This window comes from Cyanistes caeruleus, chromosome 5 (genome assembly GCF_971803275.1).
Source record: "Cyanistes caeruleus chromosome 5, bCyaCae1.hap1.1, whole genome shotgun sequence".
Taxonomy (NCBI): Eukaryota; Metazoa; Chordata; class Aves; order Passeriformes; family Paridae; genus Cyanistes; species Cyanistes caeruleus.
Genome location: NC_141705.1, coordinates 12043530 through 12060502, shown reverse-complemented (window position 1 = coordinate 12060502; position 16973 = coordinate 12043530). Strand labels below are relative to the sequence as shown.

The window sequence follows — 16973 nt, the reverse complement described above, 5'->3', positions numbered from 1 at the left end:
TGCAATCACATTGCTTTTTGTGGAGTTGGTGAAATAATGGAAAAGACAGTATTGAACCAAATCCAGACTCATGTCTTTGATTGAAAACTGCAGTAAACAAAAAGCTATTGGAGGTAAACCTGAAAGTGATTAAATTCATATTAATCAGTTCACAAGTCTTCTAGTTCCTTAAAATGGTACATTGTTCAATTGTACTTTCACAACAAAACAGTAGATTACCCATCTTCTCAGTAAATCTCACTTCAAATTACTCATAAATGAAAGAGAATGTTAGAGCAGCATAAGGTAAGTAATAGGAAGGTTCACATTGCAATTCACAAAGCTAACAGATGCTAACAGGGCTTTCAACCACTGAAGAACATAAAATTATAAAACAGATGAAAAGAAAATTTACACTGTAAACCGATCTCAAGTCTTTGATAAGGTAACTTGAAGAGTGAAAACTAAAAATACAGTGTTTGACAGAAACTTATCATTAAACATATAATAATTCATATCTAGAATAACATAATGCCAGCTTAGAATTCACAGTCTAAAATATTTCAAACATGCTTTAATTTACACAAGTTTGCAAGAAGTTAATGTGATTTGGAACTTAAAGCACAGGCTTCAGATTAAGCAATCCTATTAAGTCCAGTAGATTTCTGGACACAGAGCAGACTATTTGACTTTTCAGAAGTCCCATGTTGCTACCTGCTTAATAGTTTACCTTCAGCTTCTAAAAAAATCATATCCTTAACTTCTATATTTCATTCTTGAAGCCTGTAAATGGATACACTAACATTGTTCTTCATACAGCTTTTGTGAGGCTGCACTCACTGTGAGCAAAGTGCTTTGAGATCTTTAGCATGAATAAAATATATTTTGCACTTAGGCGTTAATTATAGAAGTAGCAATATTTGAAATAGGATTTTGTTTCAAGGCAGTAAGACTAAATCAAACATGATTATCTTGGCTTTGATTGTGATATTTCACTTACTATGCTCTATTTTCCTTGCATTTGAAATATGCAATTTTGCTTTTCTGTTATGTAAATGAATGTTTTTCATCTAACACATCTATTTTTGGAAAAAGAATAATTCTTTCTCCTAAGCTAAGACAGAAATGTTGCAGAACACAATTCTGAAGTCTGACAGAATACCACAAAGTCAATGCAAGCATTCAGTAGTAAAAGCAGCAAGAGATGTCCATAAGACTAACTGAACTTATAACATTAATATGTAAATGTTTATATACACAGATATCTATCCAGCTATATAAATCACACTATAATATTTAATATAGACAAACTAGCCCTTTTTTCCATCAGTTAAGTGATCCTAACCAATGCAGCTGCAATTACTAGTCGTGGCCTGTCTCAAAAGTAAAAAGAACTGGCATAAAGAGAGAAAAGAAAGTCCTGAAAGTGATGGGAGTCATAGGAACAATCCATTTTAAACTAAAGATTCTGTCTAGCTCTGTGCAATTTATTTTACAGGCATACTTCAGCAAAGCAAAAGGTTTGGACTTTATCCAAAAACACTGTCAAGCACAAGAGGTCAAGTCGCCTGCCACCATGGACTTTTCTTTGAACTATTTTTCACTTCTGCAAAGTGTGCTGATTATATTGCTGTATGTGTTCCTAAATATAAGTGGCATCAACAGCCAGCATGTACTCTGTAAAATACGTGTCATATTTATAGAAAATACTATTAACATAAACAGGGTTTACTACCTGCAGATGACTTTGATTCTACAGTTTGTGTGATCAAATTACATTGCTTCAGCTTGTTTCCTGGTCTCTAAATTTCACACATTTCCATGCTGAGTAAAGAGAAAACATGTAAGATCCCTATTTAAGTTGTGTAATAAAATTTGGAATCCAAAGATTGGCAGCATTAAAGAGAACTGAAGTCAGGGTTAGCAAAATAATTTAAAAAAACATGCCCCGTGAAAATAGATGACCCAATAAATCAAAGGAATAAAAAACCTGTTGAGAAAAAAACATTACCATCTCAAAGCAGTGCTGAAACACTGGTATTTACCAAGACAAATGAGGTTAAGAAGCATATTCTACTCATTCAAGTCCTTAAATTAAAGTAAATGCCAACCTAAAGCTCATTTTCAGCATTCTGTGATGCCTAAGAAATGCTGTCACTCACTCATTACACTCCCTCACACGGATATAATTTCCACCCCCATCTATCGTCATCACATCTGGTTTGGTAAGCAGTTTCACAAAAAAAAAAATCACGTAGGCAAAAAAAATCACATCTTTTGATAAATGCTTTAATATGCAATTGTGTGTAATTACACACACTATTAAGTACACCTTGCAATATAAACCACCATGGAATAATTGGAAAGAAAAACTTAGTCCAAAGCCTTGATCAAGCTATAGCTTATTATTAGTAAACAGGGATTTAAATCATTTCTCCAAACAGCAAAAAATAAGACACAACACAAAACTTTGAATCCCAAAGGATCACGGATAATAGCTGATGAAACACCAAGCAGGTAATATTTCTGCCTGCTCCAAGGCAAGATCTGTAGCTTTATCTCTTCAATGAAATGTTTGTGAAACAAATCTTAAGTATCTCAAATGAGTGGGATTTCATTATCTACCTAATTCCTGTATTCCAGTGCTCCCCTGTTGAAAAGCTGCCCTTAATGCTGAATCTGAACCCATTCTATTATAGTATGCTACCTCCCTCAGTACTGAAAAGTTTTTCAGACTAGCTCAACTTCTGATGCATTTAAAACCTTTACAAAGAGTAAATACACTCTTAGAAATACATAACCCCAGCAGACCAAAACCACTGAAATAAGGTCTTAGTTCCAATTAACTCATTGACAAGAGATACCAGAATACGCTCATGGGCACTGCACACTACACATGTGGAAAACACAAGCTCACACCTAAGTTTAAACATCCTGCATGTTCAAAACCATACACAGTTTAAATACAGTGTAGAGACTTCCCTGCCCTGACAGCCAAAGATTGTTCTTCTTCTGATCACAGAACATAAATAAATAAAACTTTGCAGGTGACTTCTTTCTTCAAAGTTAAGGAATGAAAAAAGGCCAGGAAACTTTCCAGACCACCTTGCACCAGCACCCACTGATGCCAAGGCCAAAAGGACTCGTGCCACCTAAGCTGCTACATGCAAAACAAACTTTTCCCCCCAGAAAAGGCCAAAAGGCCAAAACAAAACCAGACAAGCCACTTGCACAAGTGGCTGGAACATACATCCACCAGCACATACCCCTTGGCCAGCCCACCTTCACAGCTGCCTTGGGCACACGCTGGGGCGGCTGCCACGGCCCCTCTGCCACCAGCGAGCCCCGTTCCTCCACACGCTCCCGGCCGGGACAGCGGGAGAGGGGCCGCGCCCCCTCAGCATCCCTGCACTCACCTTCAGACACCTCCAACTCGGCTGCTCCATTCAGCTGGTAGAGGCACCAGTCAGCCGCGCTCTCGCCTGGGGGGCCGCCGGCTGGGCAGGAGGAAAGGCACAGTCAGTCGGGCACGGGGCCAGGGGCACAGGGAAGGGACAAGGCAAGTGGCGGCGGGGGGGAGAAGCAGAGAATGGGGAGGAGAGATGGAGGGGGCTGAGAAAGGAACGGAGGGATGAGAGGGGACAGCGAGTGCCGGGGGAAGGAGCGCGTTTCCAGATACCCTGTTTGTGGGACATGGGTGTTGCCCTCCGGAACGCGCCCACAGCTCTGAACTGTTCTTTGCTTTGCTTCCAGCGCCCGTGGCTCGGGGCGCCTCCTCTTTCTCCCAGCGGAGCGAGTGCAGGCAGCCGCCGCTGCCTCGGGGTGCTCGGGGAGTCGGGGGAGGGAGGACGGGAAGGAGGGAAGGCTCCGCCCGGAGCTCCCGGCGGAGGCGGCGCAGCCTCGCCAGGACCCGCCGCGCCCGGCAGCGCCGGCCCCGCCAGGTGCGAGGAGCCCCGGCTCCTCACAGTCCCCGGTCAGCCCGGCCACCGCGGCTTTGGCGGGGTCCGCTGCCCCCTTGCCCCGGCCCGGAGAGCCGTCCCTGCTGCTCGTCCCATTTCCCTGTGAGCTCCCCGTCAGGTGCCGCCCGTGCTTGCGGTACGGGCAGCCTGGCGAGCATGGGCGCGCATCCCGGCTGCCCCTGGAGCCTGGACCCTTCCCTGGGGGGACACCGCACACCAGGCACCCATGCCAGTGGCACCCATGCCAGTGGCACCCATGCCAGTGGCACCCATGCCAGTGGCACCCATGCCAGTGGCCCTAGTGCTGCTCCTGCCTCACCATGGCTGCGTTCACCCCATAACATTCATCTCCGTTCCCTTACCATCCTTTAGCCACTTGGGCTATCTTACTGATTAAGGGTACAAATGCCATGTAAACTGTCAGGGTATATATGCACTGCAAGGCTGGAGAGTTGTTTTTATCTGATCTACGAGCCTCTGTGCATACACAAACTGTCTTTACAGCATCCCTGAGAGGTCAGTAAGAAAGCAAACCTGTTACCAAGTAAGCCTGAAGGGCTCTGTGCAGTGACCTTTGCCTTCAGTGGAAAATGGTTAGGGAAATGGCAAATTATAAAACACTGAAACAGTCAGCTAGAGCAAATATATGTTAATAAATGCCTTTATTCTTAGAGACTTTTCTGAAAACAGGAGGGAAATATAAAGGTACATTAATTGTTCTGTTCACCAGGTGACTTTCTTGATACCTAATTTAAGACAATTGTGACTGCTTAGCTTGTAGTTGGCAGCATCCTGCCTACGTTTTCTGTCTTATCAAGGTAACAGTGTCAGAGGCCCACGTATGGCACAGTTCGTGTCAAAAAGAGCAGCCACACTTTGTATAGGCAAATGAGAAAGCTTAAGAAAGAACAGAGGAAGACTATAATCAAGTCATACTATGAGATTAGGAGCCAGCAAGAGGATAAAGTATCGACGTAGGCAGCTGTCATGGCACAATTACACTGGCTCCTCCATCTATCTTTTTGGTATTTGTGAAACAGTATGTAAATGGCAGGGAGGAATTGCTTTCAGCATAAATTCCACCTGACATACCAACATTCATCCCTTCTTGCAGCAAATAGAGACTCTCCTGATAGGATAGGGATAGGTTGCTTTAGGTGTGTAAAGTGCAGGCAGCTTGATTCACTTTTTTCTAATAAAAGTATTCTGTTTAGATATTTACATTCTTCTCCACTGCATCCAAGACAGTGTGGCCTTTGTAAAAGAATAAGGAGAACAAGTTTCTGAAGGAAATAGGTTTAACATGGGAGTAACATTCAGCAAATGTTCCCAGTTACTTTTAGAAACAAAGCAAAACACCAATACTTAAGCTTTCCTGAGAACTCCACCTAAATTACAAATAATGTCTGCTGAGGTAAAAACACCAGTTTGTTTAGACAGTGTGTATATATATATCCTCAAGCCATATGTTTGCTGGATGTGCACTGGCATTCTTGGAACTGAAAAGCTTTATGCTGATGATTTGGGGGGGAATATCATAGAGCTGTACTAAAGTAAAGCTTCATCCAGCTACTTATAGTGGTACTAACTTCCCCTAAAAGTTACCTATAGACCTTGATTGCTCTTCATGTCAATGTATTATCAAAAATAAAACTTCTCTTAGCATTCCAGTGTTAGCCTCTTCTTTTTGCAGAAAACTCTAAACCATATGAATCAGCAAACAAAGGCCCTGTTCTGGGAGAACCTATTCATATGAGATTTAAGCTTTATGGAAAGTGACCATTTTATTATGTTCATTATTATTGATTTACATATATTATCATTATTATTGATTTACATATAGTATTTTTCATTCTGGACTTCAATCATTTACAAACTTTCTATGTTAAAAAATCACTGAGTTTGGTATGTAAAGGAGCCCATTTTTTTTCTTTCTAAAATGAGGAGATCAATTCAAATTGTGTTTATGTTGTGTGATCCTTTTTTACAGGTTTTGAATATTGAGATGGGTTAACCTACACTCAAGAGCCAGCTAGTACAGGATGAATTATTATTACTTTTATGAAAATCTGCAGATAGACACTACTAAGCTATTTATGATTGTTTCCTTCAATCACAGAGGGATGACTGGCTTAACTAGGTTTGGGATCTAGTGATGCTAAATCCGCACTAAAATTGAAGGTGAGAGCAGTTACCCTCCTTTATGTGATGTGATGTTCTTTACTTTTGCATTGTTGGAAATGAGCAAGAACTTTGATACGGTATCTTGTGTCATTTCAGAATTGTAATGTTGTTAAAAGCATGAGATTTAGTCAAACTAAAATTAAGGAAGGCAATTAATTTGTACTACAGTGTATGTATTTTAAAGAATCAAAGCTTAAAAAATAGTTTAATCTATTTTGGCTTTGAATATCACAATGTTTTAATAGGCAAAAACTGGTGCAACTGCTTACAAAAACTTCTGAGGAGACTGGACTACATTATACGATAATATTTTTCAGTTTGGGGTTGATTTTTTTCCTTTTTCACTAGGACTTTATGCAGACAGAAGTGTTTACTTTTTCAGTTCTCAGCACAGAGTCCACCTGCTCCTAGCACCGATAAAACAAGTGACAAAACCAGTTTCAATGGGATCAGAAGGTCAACAACATAAAATTTCATCCCTCTTCAATTTCACAACTTCAGAGATGCAGACAATAATCCGTAATGAACTAGTATACCATGAAATAAAGTACTCGCGCTCAATTCAAAGGAATTTCCTAAAAAGAAAAGAAGGTTTATAGGTGTCCAAGACGCAGAACTCAGCCTCTCCCTGAGCAGCCCAGCGTTATCAAAATCCAGCTCCGGAATTCCAGCGAGAGCCACTCCGGGCCGGCGCTCTCCGTCCCTCAGCCCCGCTGTGGCGATCTCCCGCACCCGCAGCGCCGCTCGGGGCTGAGGCGGAGTCACCCCTGAGGCCTCAGAGCCCTCCCGCTCGAGAGGAGCCTGCTGCCGCTCATTGTATTTATTTATTTCGTTCTGTGGGGGAGGCGGTGCCGCGGGACGCGGAAGTGCGGCGGGAGCGCCTCAGCCGCCATGGCTCCCCCGTGCTCCCTGCTCCTGCTCCTGCCGCTGCTCGCCCTCCTCCCGCGGGCCGGCGGCGACCTGCGGGCCTTCGTGGTCGCCCACAGCCACATGGACGTCGGCTGGGTGTACACGGTGCAGGTCGGCGGGGGCCGCACGGGTGGGGTGGGCTCACTGCGGCAGGGGCTGAGCCGCAGGCAAGGCTGCCCGGAGCCGCCTAACGGGGCCGGGGCGCCGCCGGCTCCCGGGGCGCTCTGGGGCGCTGCCGGCTCCCGGGGCGCTGCCGGCTCCCTGGGCGCTGCCGGCTCCCTGGGCGCTGCCGGCTCCCGGGGCGCTCTGGGGCGCTGCCGGCTCCCGGGGCGCTCTGGGGCGCTGCCGGCTCCCGGGGCGCTGCCGGCTCCCGGCCGAACATCCTGCAGAGAAAAGCGCAAATCCTTGGCCTGTGCAGCTCCTGGTGTGCCCTCCATCCCCTGTGTTTGGGGATCCTCCTTTAGAGGAGGCATGGTTAGCCTGGGAGCCGTGCCCTTGAACTGTGGGTTTCTGTGTGCTTCTGTTCAGCAGGATGCTCCTAATGAATTTAATTATTTATTTTATTATTTATTTATTTGTTTGCTTATTTATTTATTTTTATGGGAAGTCTTGATTCTGTTTGATGGGGCTTTGATTATGTGGCAGATTTTCATGGTCTTTACTCTTGTTACAAAGCCAAGACTCCAGGAGAACCTTCTGACATTTCTTAGGAGAGCAGGATCCCAGGTCCTTAGTGGCTGTGGTGGGGCTGAAGCCTAGTGCCTCTGAAGTACATTAGCAAAGTAATTTTTGCTAAATACATAAGTTGCAGAGCAAAATAAGTCAGGTGGGGCCTGATAGCTTTTACATTTATTAGTCAAAATCCTAAATCCTGAATTCTTCTTCATTAGCATGAATTATTTTCATTTATGTGTGAAAGGTGCTGTGGATACTTCACGCACTGGAGTGAAATGGCATTAGGCCTAACTAATAAAAAAGAGCTAGTGGCTCACCCACTATCTCTGCTGTGCATGTATTTTGTCTCCTCTTTTTCAGAAATATTAATTAATTTCTCCTTCAATACTTCAAACTCAGAAATTGCATAAGAGAACACAAAACTAAAACTTCAAACCTCAGTTAAAATTTCACATTAAGTATCTAATAATCTTGATTTCAAAAAACCCTTATGAACCAATGGGAAAATAAATGAGGAAGAAATTATTTAGATAAACCCAACAGTATTTTAAGCCGTACCGCCTACACTCAAATGTTTTCCTTTTTCTGGGGGTATGAGCGTTTTTACAAAGATGGCTCAATTTCTGATGTGGAAACCAAGGAGTGAGGAAAAGTTAATTTCTGATTTGGATTACCTCATCTCCTTATTTCAAATGGTAGTTTTCATGTAGGAAACATACCTAAATTGAAACTGCAATTGAAACTGTAAAATTCATATTTTACATATCATGTCCATTAGTTTTTCAGTGGGGAGAGATCTAGGTGTCAACCACTTTAAAATGTACATTTTGTGGTGTGTGTTCTTAAGTACCAGTAGTTTAAGTAGGTAAGTGTTATGGTTAGTGTAAAATAACTGTCCAGTAACATGCAGATAACTTTGTTACATGTAAAGACAGACATCTCAGGAAATCCTAGGATGTTGGCTGTTGTCTTTAGACATTCTCTATCACTTTTAAATTAAGTAAAGGGTGGAAGACTGGATCTGGTCAACAAAAGTTGTTCTGGTCAAGGTAAGTGTACAAAAAGTATCTCTCTGTGTGCACAACTTCAAAATTAACACAGTGTTGTTAATTTGATACTGTATCATAGGATATAACACTGTGGTAGATTATTTGATGGGTACAGCCATCATATTTGCATTGCAATAAAAGTCCATAGGGCTCATTCTGGAATAGAGGTGTTTTTAGGAACAAGATAGGGCAGATGCACAAAATCTTACACTTCCACTGATGTTTCTGTGTTAACAGTTGGACTCGTTCTAAGGTTCTTCTACCAGCTTGGTTTTACTCTATCCTACAACATCGAACAAAATAGAGGGTTTTTTTTCATAATAGTATAATTTACAGTAGATATATCACTGCATTGTACTGGTAATGAACAGCACAGAGTCATACTCACTCTGAAGAAGCAATTCTGAGAATTCAGGCCATCAAAAGAAGAGCTGGAATGAGGAGAATGAGGTGTGCATGCGGGGTCTTTAACTATGTTGGTGCAAAATGTTATCATTCATGGTGTCAGTGATTTAAGGTGAGCAATGAGGAACCAGACAAGCTGTTCCCAGTGTGTCCAAAAGCAAGTATTGGTGCTGCTCTTGGGAGAAGCTGCACCTTGATCTAGTCAGATCCCCAGTCAGGAGGATGTTTTCTGAAGCAGAAGGGCCAAAGGCTGTATGTAGTCAGAACTTGATCTTTCTGAGGGTACAAAGGAAGTGTGCAACAAATATGAGTTTTTTCATATCTCTCTTTTCAAACCCAGTGAGTGTTTAAATCAGCCCTTTTAATTTAGTTAAAACAGAGCTTATTTCCTTTTTTTTTTTCTTTCAGGAAAGTATGCACGCTTACGCAGCAAATGTCTACACTACTGTTACAGAGGAGTTAATGAAAGGAAAACAGCGCAAATTTATTGCAGTGGAGCAGGAATTCTTTCGACTCTGGTGGGATATGGTAGCCACAGATACACAGAAGCAGCAGGTAAATTGCACTAGAGCTGTGCTTCTTGCTAACAAAGAATTCATGCTCTTTTCAGGAGACAAATAGGTGCAAAGTACTTCACCATTTGCTTTTTACCCAAGTCTAGTGTAAGCTGCCTCTGAACCTAGTACTTAAAGGACCTTAACTCTAAAGGCAGTTGCAAGAGGTTAAGCCCCAGCTATAGATTAGAGCAGTAGGAGGTAGTAACCTTTGCACTGAAGATTTTTTACACTTTACAGTTCTTGTTTCATTGGCAGCTTACTTATCTGGGGCCATGCTACTTTAGGATGTGGGTGAACCTGAAACAGGCCGCACCAGTATCTGTTAAAACATCTGACACCTAACACTGCTCATAAGAAGGAACTTTTTGTTCTTTCCAGTTAAGTACTGCTCAAAAACCTGCCATTTATTTGTAAACAAAGATAGTACAGCAAAGCAGTGACTGTACATTCAATGGCGGTGATTTTTTCTAGTAACGTCATTGTGAAGTTTTATTTGTCACTTCTTCTTTCCTCTGACATGAAACAAACATGCTGAATTGAAGACTGGTCTGATAGGCTAGCAGCTGGTTGTTTATTTTGGATCCTAAAACCAACGGGTGTAGTTTCCCATGGGTACTTACTCAGAACTCCATAGTCTGTTTTGTTACCAGGGTCAGAACAACAGTTCTTTACATTTTAGTTTAAAATCCAGATGTGCGAAGCATCCTTTTGTCTGTTTTTTGGTTATTTTAACATAGTCCTTCACTGAATTCTGAATCTTCTGTTATGTTCCATATTCAAATAAGAGCCTGTGCAAGGCTGACCTTTGCATGAGGGATTTTGCTGGGTTTAGGCAGTTTGCAGTTTTTGTGGGGACTCTGCCCATACTCACCTGTTGTAGGACAATTTTCTTGTAGATTTGTTAAATTAGAAAACTGTACTGGAGGTGGAGAAGAAAATAGCATAGGAACTGCTTTGTAGAGGGACAGGAATGTCCTCCAACTTTCAAAGATCAGTTGATCTTATTTCAGGAATGTTCTGCTGCTATAACCCAAAGGTAAAGTCAAGGCTCGTGTTTCTAATATCTATTCCTGCTATTATGTGAAATTCAGAAGAATAATGTGTATCACATTTGACCTTGGTAGTGCAAAATTTAGTACCTATGATTCAGGCTTTAGTTTCCTAGCCTAATTATTTATAATTGTTGCTTTTACACATTGTATAGTCAGTTCTCTGGTTACTTTATAGTTTCTTCTCTTAAAATTAAAATGGTTAAAACTAAATTCCTCTTAAACCTGTGTGTCTAACTTTGAAACTCTAACTTGCAGATAAATTATATGTTTTTAACATCAGCAAGTTGCAAATACTGGTCCCTGAAATTAGGTCGCTCTGGTTACTGCCCTGCTTTTTCCACTTGAGCTCTAGCCTTAATGATTTTCTGTGGGATAGGCATTCTGGTTTTAATTTTCCCTTTATTCTTTTGTCATTTAGTGGTTTACTTGGAATACAGGATTTAATTCTAGCTTGTTTTGGAGTGTCTGCTTTGTGTTGAAACTATAGCATTAAAAACTACTAAAAGGTACAACCTGGGTACAGAAGCTGGTTTTACGATTCAGACAAGAGAATATGTGAGAGTGAAATGTACTGCTGCAGTATTCAGCCAGATGGGAACCTTGTAGTACATTTTATTAACACAGAATTTTCTTGTGTGAACATTCCTACCTCCTTACCGTGGGTTGATGTCTGGGTGCTTTAACTAAGGGAAAAAAACCCATTTCTGTGTGGTTTGTAGGTGTGAGTTGATGGTGGTATGGTCCAAGGATTACAGATGTTCTAACACCATAGCATCCTGCTGCTTGTAGTACTACTGCATCTGTCTCCTCCATTCCTCCTTCTTTTTGCCCCCTTCTGATCAGAAAAAGTACTTGTCTTTACAGATACTGTTTTCTTTTTTGGGAGGAGGAGGATCGGATATTATTTTAATTAATTGAATTATTTTTCTTGTGTTTCCAGCCTCTCAGTGGTACCACAAAACTTACATTAAAAAAACATTTCTGTGGCCCCAAGTTTGGATCATATATTTTGGATATCCATCCAAATGGGGAATAATAATCACAGAATCTTTTCATGTAGGTCAGGGCCAGTTCTGTGCTGACACGAGATATCAGTTATCTGGTCTCCCAGCATGCTAATCAGTCACCACAGTCGGCTGGAACTAATTTAGGAATGCTGAGCCCTGAAGCATTTTCACAACATTGTGGAGGAGAGAAATGATTATAATCAAAATTGACAATCTGGCATCCTATCTGAGTAGACACTGAAGGTTCCTGGGAAAATAAACATAATAGCTCTAAAAATGGCATCCTACATGACAGATTAAAAAAAGGGAAAAAAAGTTGAGGATTAAAATACATATTTGCATAAACTTTACTTATTGGAAGTTTGAGATATCTCTGAATTTCTAAAGTAACTAAAATAAAACCAGAAGACTCCTAACACTTTTAGAAAGAGACATAGACTATTCTTTCCTCCCTCCAAACACCACCCCCCACTACATCCAGCATTTGCTGCAGGCTGTACTTGTCAGCATACCTGTTGTTTCTAGGAGCTGAAACTAAACTCCACCCCACCAAGAAAGAAAAAAATAAACGCTCCCCCTCAAAAAAAAAAGCTATCATCCAAAAGTTGAGCAGGTTGTAATACACTGTTATTTTTTAAACTAAGAAAAAAACCTGAAATTAAGGTTAGCAGTGGGTTATTCAGGCAGGCAAACCTGTGGAATAACTATTTCTTAATAAAGGATTTTGTCAGTCACAAGTTGAGCAACCTGTCTGTGCCCCAAAGGCAGGACAGATGCATATGGAGTAGAGAGATGTTTGTGGCCACAGTGTGATGGTACAGTCTGTCTCTCTCCTGGGTCTCAGAGATCTAGTTTCCAGTAAAACCCTGGGAGCCTGAATATTACTGCATGCCTGGGGCTCCACTCATGCTTGCAAGGCATTGCATATTGCTCCCTCGTCCAGACACCAAGTGCCTTCCCTAAGCCAAGCTGGATGCAGCAGCAGCATGAAGATTTTGGGAGAAGCATCAGTGTCTTCTGTTTTAATCCTCCAGCTCTAGCTACCTTGAGGCAGAATTACAGGCTGCTGCCAGTGCAGTGTCTGGTGTTCAGACAGTATAAAGAGGCACATTAGCAGCACTACTGGGAAACACCAAAAGGTCAATGTCTACCTCGCAGTGCATCCTTTGTTCCTGTTTGTAAGAGACGCTTCGGGGTGCGGACGGTCCGGGACACAGCAGAGACCTCTATAGTCGAGTTAGATGTTAGTAGTTTATTTCAGGGCGTGGGAGAGAGAGCCCTGCTAGGAGTCAGCAGATGAAGCTCAAAGCAGGCTCAGAGGGAACAATACAAAACGGGGTAAAATACGAATTCATGGGTTTAACACTTAAGATGGCTAAGAAAGAGTAACAGAACAGAAGTGAGAGAGCCGGAAAAAGAGGATAAAGAAGAGCAGAAAGAGCAGCAAGAGAAACAAGAGCGTAGTGAGAGAAACAAGAGAGCAAGCTCTCTTTTACAATTGCTTATATAATCTATACATTTGAATATTCTATTCCTTCACTAACCAATCTTTGTAAGTATATTTATACAGTAACATTCGTGTGTGACCTATAGAAATCGCTGCTTTTGCATATTTTTAGTTATCTCAGGGGTACTTTGGACTTTTCCTTATAAGGCAGGGGAGAGGGGTCTCAGCTAAGTTTTACTGGGGGAAAGAATGTGTTCTGGCATACCAGACAGGTTTCTTTGAATTATTTAACCCGTGCTTTCATTTGTATTTCTTCCTTAGCCTTTCTGGCTAAAGAGTCATATTTATAATTCCTTTCTAATTCTACCTTCCCAACACCTGTTACCTGGTTTCAGTGTAAGCTGGATAAATCAATGCACTGTGCAGCACACTCAAATACTTTTTCCCCTGTTATTCTTTAGATAGCCTCAGTTCAGACAGCCTAGTATCTAATTTTTATCTCACTTTTTGTCCTAGATGCCTTCTTGACGAATGTTGTGTCTGGGTAATGTGCTGCAGTATCAAATGAATTTGCAGCCTTTTTGAATAAGACTGAAATGATGCTTATGTTCTGTGTCTTAATTTCAATATCATAGGTCCATCAGTTGCTTCAGGAGGGACGACTGGAATTTGTCATTGGAGGGCAAGTGATGCATGATGAAGCTGTGACACTAATTGATGATCAAATTTTACAGTTGACGGGTATGCATATTGGCATTTAACTTTTATTTTTCATTGTTATGACCTTGGAGGTTTTGTTTGGTTTTCATTTTTCCACTCCGAAATTGCTATTATTTTCTTACTTCTTAAGAACTAATTAAAGCATTTCTTATTTTTCACTGCTGGTGTGTTATTTGTATAAAAATCGTTTCTTAAAAAAACACATTTGTTTTGACATGACAGTTCTGCAGCAGGCACAAAGGTTACCAAAAGCTGGTTTGTCAGGTATAAACTTGTTTGGAGCAGAGTCATTTTTTGTGTGTGTGTTTGAGAGCTTAAGTTCCTGGGAAGATAGTTATGGTGCAATTGAGGGTATGAAACACTCTTCAAGAAAACACCTGGTTGTCGCCCTGAAAACTCAGCTTCTGAGCTTGCTGACATAGTTTTCAAAGACTTTCCCAGGACAGTAACTGTAAACATAGATATGTGTACATTCCTTCTGTTACACGTCTTGTGATGGGCATCTCTCATGGCCAGTGCAGGGGGAAAGTGTTATCCTGACCATCCAATCCCTGGCTGTGGTCAGAAACCTATAAATCCTGGGAGGAAAAATAAACTCTCTCTTCCTTTCACCACACCTCGAGCTGTGTCCATGTGATTTATTCATCTTCAGTGACAACACCGGAGTGTGGGGAAGTTGTATTGTTTAGGCACGGTCTTCTGCAGAATGGGGGCAAGGGAATGTCACTGAGGTCAACTAAAATTAGTTGAAAGACTTCCTTGATGAAGAAACTCTCATTTGTTATCATTATCATCTTCTGTTAGAAAGAGGTGCATATTTCCAAGAGATGTGCTATTTAGCATTTTAATCGTCTTACTTCAGCATCTAACATTTGCATGTTACACCTGTCAATTTGATGTTTTTTTTAAAGAGTCTTTTGGTACATAGGTTTGTTTGCATGGGTTAGAGCAAGCAGAAACAGGATAACTGATGGCACCACTGTGCTGGAGATGTCTGTTTAATGCCAGGAGGGCGCAGCAGGGAGGGGATGTGTTAGCACCAGCTGCCATGGCTGATGGAAACTCTGTTCCAGGGCTACGCTCTGGGCAGCTTCCTACATGGGACAGTTAAGGGACAGAAAACACTTCTATTATTTTCTGCATCTGACTGCACAGCACCACTGGCTTTGTTCTGTGCTTGTCAGTGTTTATCAGGAGCACAGGACTAGCAGCTGCTTCTGTACCTCACTACAATCTGGAGGAGGAGAGGACATGAACTTTATTTTCCTCTCATCCAACTCCTGTGTTTCAAGGTTGCTTTATGGGCTTAGAGCATTGAACCTAGGACTTCTCCAAATAGAAACTAAAATGATTGAAGAGTCCTTTTGTTAAACACAAACCCAGCTTTTCTATTCATTGGAGTTAGCTGAAAAAAACATTATTTCTAATTTAACATTTCATTCTGTGTAAATGTAATGTTTATTCAAAAAAAAGAAAATTCAAGTTTGATAATTTATTCATCAGGAACAAAAACATTAATGTATTTTAAAATTCTCATTTGTTTTTCCTGAGAGCATTCTGCTCAGTTTGAGTACATACAAAGAAGATGGATCGTGTGGAGTTCAAGTTGAGAAGAGAAAGCCAGTGCAGACATTTGGGGTCTAGATTTCATGTATTCTCTTGTCTGTCCAGAATTCCAGTGTTTTGGAGAAATTTAGAAAACTCTGCTTCAAATATGCCTCCATCAGAATACTTAAACACATTGTGAATATTCTAGCTAGGGAAGACATTAACCATGAGAAAGACAAAGTGAAAAGAGCCCTTGCAGCCTCACTTACTCAAATATTACATGATATTAAAATTGATATGATTAATATTGATTATGATTATTATTGTTATTATTGATTATGATCAATATTATTATAATTGAATATGATATGATATTATATTAAAATTTAAAATTAAGTTATTCCAAGCCAGGGAGTGTATTTTCAAATAGTTCTGAGCATAATTCTGTAACTATGACATAATGATCTGCAATTTTCTCTTTCTGTCTTTTTTTTTTTTATGATTATGCGTATCCAAGTGCAATATACCTAAGTTCCAAATAAAATCTACTGCTTTCCTGGTTGTTTTACTTTGATTCAAATGATTTTTCTGTGTTCATGCTGTTGTCTGGGCTTTCCTTGTTTAGGGGTTTCTTTTTTCAAAACATATTTTTATATTAGTAGCATTAGTAAATACATGAGTAACATTAGTTGTAAATAACATCCTGTATCAAGTTCACTATTAACCTTTGGCTTTTTTCTTTTCAGATGACTGATAATCATATTCATGCTAGTTTTGTTAAGAGGATGGCTTGCTTCCCCTATCCCTTTGTCATTAAAATGAGACTGAAATTTTCTGAGAATGGGTTTTATGATTTGAGCAAACAAACTAAACCCCAGGTTGTTGTTTTACAACAGCCTTAATCTGATCTGTATCTATGTACCTTTCCCAAGACCTGTCTCTAATCATAATTCCTTTTTGTTATTAGTATTTTATAATGTTAATAAGTTATACTTGGCATAACAATATAAACATTGTCAGTATTAAGCCTTTTGCTGTGAATGATTAATTTCCCAAAACTTTAAATGCTTTGGGAAACAGCAACAAGAAGCTATCCTTCAAGTGCATACCTATAACACAATATGGCTATTAAACTTATAAAATTAACTCTTAGAAATATTCCTCACCTAAACAAATTTTGCTTTGCAGAAGGTCATGGATTTTTGTATGAAACTTTTGGCTTCAGGCCTCAGTTTTCTTGGCACGTTGATCCTTTTGGAGCTTCAGCTACAACACCAACTCTTTTTGCTCTGGCTGGTTTCAATGCTCATCTTATTTCTCGTATTGACTATGATCTGAAGGCTGACATGCAGAAAAACAAGGTAAAAATACCCTTAGGAATGAAACCATTGCTGGCATCTACCTACAGTAATCTAAACCTTGACATTAAGGTACAAATCTCTGTCATCTGTGCAAGAAAATGTAGGTAGTTTTTGTTTAAAT

General features: G+C 40.6%; 2 protein-coding genes across 5 annotated transcripts in view; one reads left to right on the top strand and one right to left on the bottom strand.

Annotated features, from left to right (window-relative positions):
- The window catches only part of PPP2R2C (protein phosphatase 2 regulatory subunit Bgamma), a 189372-nt gene extending 185478 nt beyond the window's left edge, over positions 1–3894 (bottom strand). The window contains exons 1-2 of one of the 4 annotated variants that reach the window (XM_086889187.1): positions 3659–3894; positions 3396–3476 (exon numbers count right to left, since the gene is read on the bottom strand). In XM_086889187.1, coding sequence (XP_086745313.1) covers positions 3396–3476; positions 3659–3674 — 97 coding nt within the window. In that variant the 5' untranslated portion in view covers positions 3675–3894. The remainder of the gene's footprint in view (positions 1–3395; positions 3477–3658) is intronic. The other 3 variants (XM_086889188.1, XM_086889192.1, XM_086889193.1) reach the window with 3 other exon arrangements.
- Positions 3895–5866: 1972 nt separating this feature from the next.
- The window catches only part of MAN2B2 (mannosidase alpha class 2B member 2), a 29756-nt gene continuing 18649 nt past the window's right edge, over positions 5867–16973 (top strand). Inside the window, exons 1-4 of the mRNA XM_023925528.2 lie at positions 5867–7142; positions 9569–9715; positions 13859–13964; positions 16680–16852. Coding sequence (XP_023781296.2) covers positions 7014–7142; positions 9569–9715; positions 13859–13964; positions 16680–16852 — 555 coding nt within the window. The 5' untranslated portion in view covers positions 5867–7013. The remainder of the gene's footprint in view (positions 7143–9568; positions 9716–13858; positions 13965–16679; positions 16853–16973) is intronic.